Source organism: Rhagoletis zephyria, unplaced genomic scaffold (genome assembly GCF_001687245.7).
Source record: "Rhagoletis zephyria isolate East Lansing unplaced genomic scaffold, Rhagoletis_zephyria_1.1 Rzeph_scaffold_47452, whole genome shotgun sequence".
NCBI lineage: Eukaryota > Metazoa > Arthropoda > Insecta > Diptera > Tephritidae > Rhagoletis > Rhagoletis zephyria.
Window position 1 is genome coordinate 1 of NW_016204507.1, and position 2,243 is coordinate 2,243.

The 2,243-nt window shown below is 36.4% G+C and overlaps 1 protein-coding gene across 1 annotated transcript; it reads left to right on the forward strand.

The window, feature by feature from the left end:
* Positions 1–131: 131 nt before the first annotated feature.
* Positions 132–560, forward strand: LOC108355596 (uncharacterized). Its single transcript, XM_017606746.1, has one exon. The coding sequence runs from the start codon at positions 132–134 to the stop codon at positions 558–560; it is 429 nt and encodes a 142-aa protein (XP_017462235.1).
* Positions 561–2,243: the final 1,683 nt, after the last annotated feature.

Here is a 2,243-nt window from a genome sequence, read left to right on the forward strand (position 1 = left end):
ATTAATTCAACTATTGCTTTGTCATCTGCTTCTGTGTCAACGCTTGGGCTGCTTCTCCTAATTTATGTAATGGCTCTACTGCCACAACGCCTTCACTTTGTACTAGTACTACTCCCACACAGTCTGTTCCGATGGATGCGAACACTGTTAATCCAGCACCTGCTTCTACGCAGCAACCTAATGATTGGAAAATGGTGTCTAAGAGCCGTCGTCCAAAGCTTACGAAGCCTTTAATTATTGGTTCTAATAATAACAAGGAATTAAGTGTTATTTCTCAACAGAAATGGCTCCATGTGGCCTCATTTTCTACTAATGTCACAGCAGCGAACATCATCAGTTACGTATCCAAACATGCTGATATTGATGCCAAATTTCTGAACTGCTACTTGCGTATAAAAAAGGATGCCAATCTTGATGAATTGAGAAAAGTTAATTTTAAATTAGGAGTTTCTGAGTGTTTCAATGATAAATTGCTGAATGCTGATATCTGGCCTGCGAACGTTAAGATTCGACCATTTTGGTTTTTTCCTAAGGGCGATGCACCAGAACTAAATCCTTAGATGCTCTTGCTCCAGCAAGTTTTCATTTGAAGCATCTCAAGATCTATTTTCAAAATGTTTCCGGCCTGCGGACAAAATCAAACTCACTTTTGAATATGAGCTCGCATACGGATTATGATATCTTTGTCCTTATCGAAACATGGTTGACCTCGGAATTTAATGACGGTGTATTCTTAGACTCCAACTTGTATACTGTGTATCGCAAAGATCGGGACTATTCTAAAACTGGTCTCTCGAGAGTAGTTCTCATTGCAGGTTTCACCGCCGGTTTCGCTCATCGTTTGTGAGTCTGAGCAATACGGATTCCCTTTTAGATCAACTCTGTGTCTCGATACAAGGCATCTCCAAATTACTTATCTGCGCATCATACATTCCTCCGTCTAGCGCGGACTCACTTTATAAAGCGCATGTGGACAACATAGTCGATATAGCTCGCAGTCACGATGGTGTTAATTTCTGTATTCTCGGAGATTTAAATTTACGGAATGTGGAATGGTAATTTATAGGTGACACTTTACTTCCAAAAAATGTGAACAGTTTCTCGGAGTCATATGTTATTGATAATTTGTTAAGCGTTAATTTTGCTCAGATAAATAGCTTCTCTAATAAGTTAGCCAGAACTTTAGATTTAAATTTTATTAATGACAATATGAATTTTGTTTTAAATGAGTGTCTTGATCCGCTTTCGTGTCCCGGTTTACTTCACGTTCCTCTTATTCTTGATCTTCAATTCTATAACTATGAGAGTATTTGTACGGATAATCAAGCTCCTAGTTTCAATTTTAATCGTTGCAATTTTGACGTTGTCAATCAAGAAATTTCAAAAATAACAAAGTACAAAAATGAACAAAGTACAATAGTAAATAGTATTAACACTACAATACTGAGTGAAGAACAACATTTAAAGGATCTACGGGTACTTTTCGAACGTTTGTCTGAGTATGGTTTGAACGTCAAACCAAGCAAATGCATTTTTGGTGTTCCAAGTATAGATTTCTTAGGACATTGTTTATCTGAGGCAGGGATACAGCCTTCTGTAAACAGAGTAGAAGCGATTCGCAATTTTGAACGACCGAAGTCAATAAAACAAGCGCAAAAGTTTATTGGTATGGTTAACTATTACCATAGATATATTGCAAAATTAGCTGAGTTTACTGGAGTTATATATGATTTAATTAATAAAACAAGTAAAAAGCGAGACAAAATTTTGGTTTGGGATGACAAATCCATTAAAGCTTTTGAATGCAATAAAGAGAAGTTTGCATCTAAGATTTTGCTAAATCATTTTAGTAAAGATGCAAAATTGTCTTTAACGGNACGGTAGATGCATCCAATACAGCAATTGGTGGTGTCATACAGCAGCATTTCAATAATAAGTCTGAACCACTTGCGTTCTTTTCAAAGAAACTCTCTCCAGCAGAAATGAAATATAGTGCTTTTGACAGGGAACTTTTAGCAATTTATTTGAATATTAAACATTTTCGGTATTTATTAGAAGAAAGACAGTTTACGGTTTTTACTGACCACAAACCCTTGATTTTTGTCCTAAATTCCAAAACTGAGCGCAGTCCAAGACAGACAAGGCATCTTGAGTTTACTGCACAGTTTACTAGTGACATACAGTTTATTAAAGTACAGACCAACATTGTAGCTGACACGTTATCTCGTGCGTTTGAAATAGAT

Bases quoted from the DNA above. Each gene is read 5' to 3' on its own strand.
- LOC108355596 (XM_017606746.1), top strand. From the start codon at position 132: ATGGATGCGAACACTGTTAATCCAGCACCTGCTTCTACGCAGCAACCT.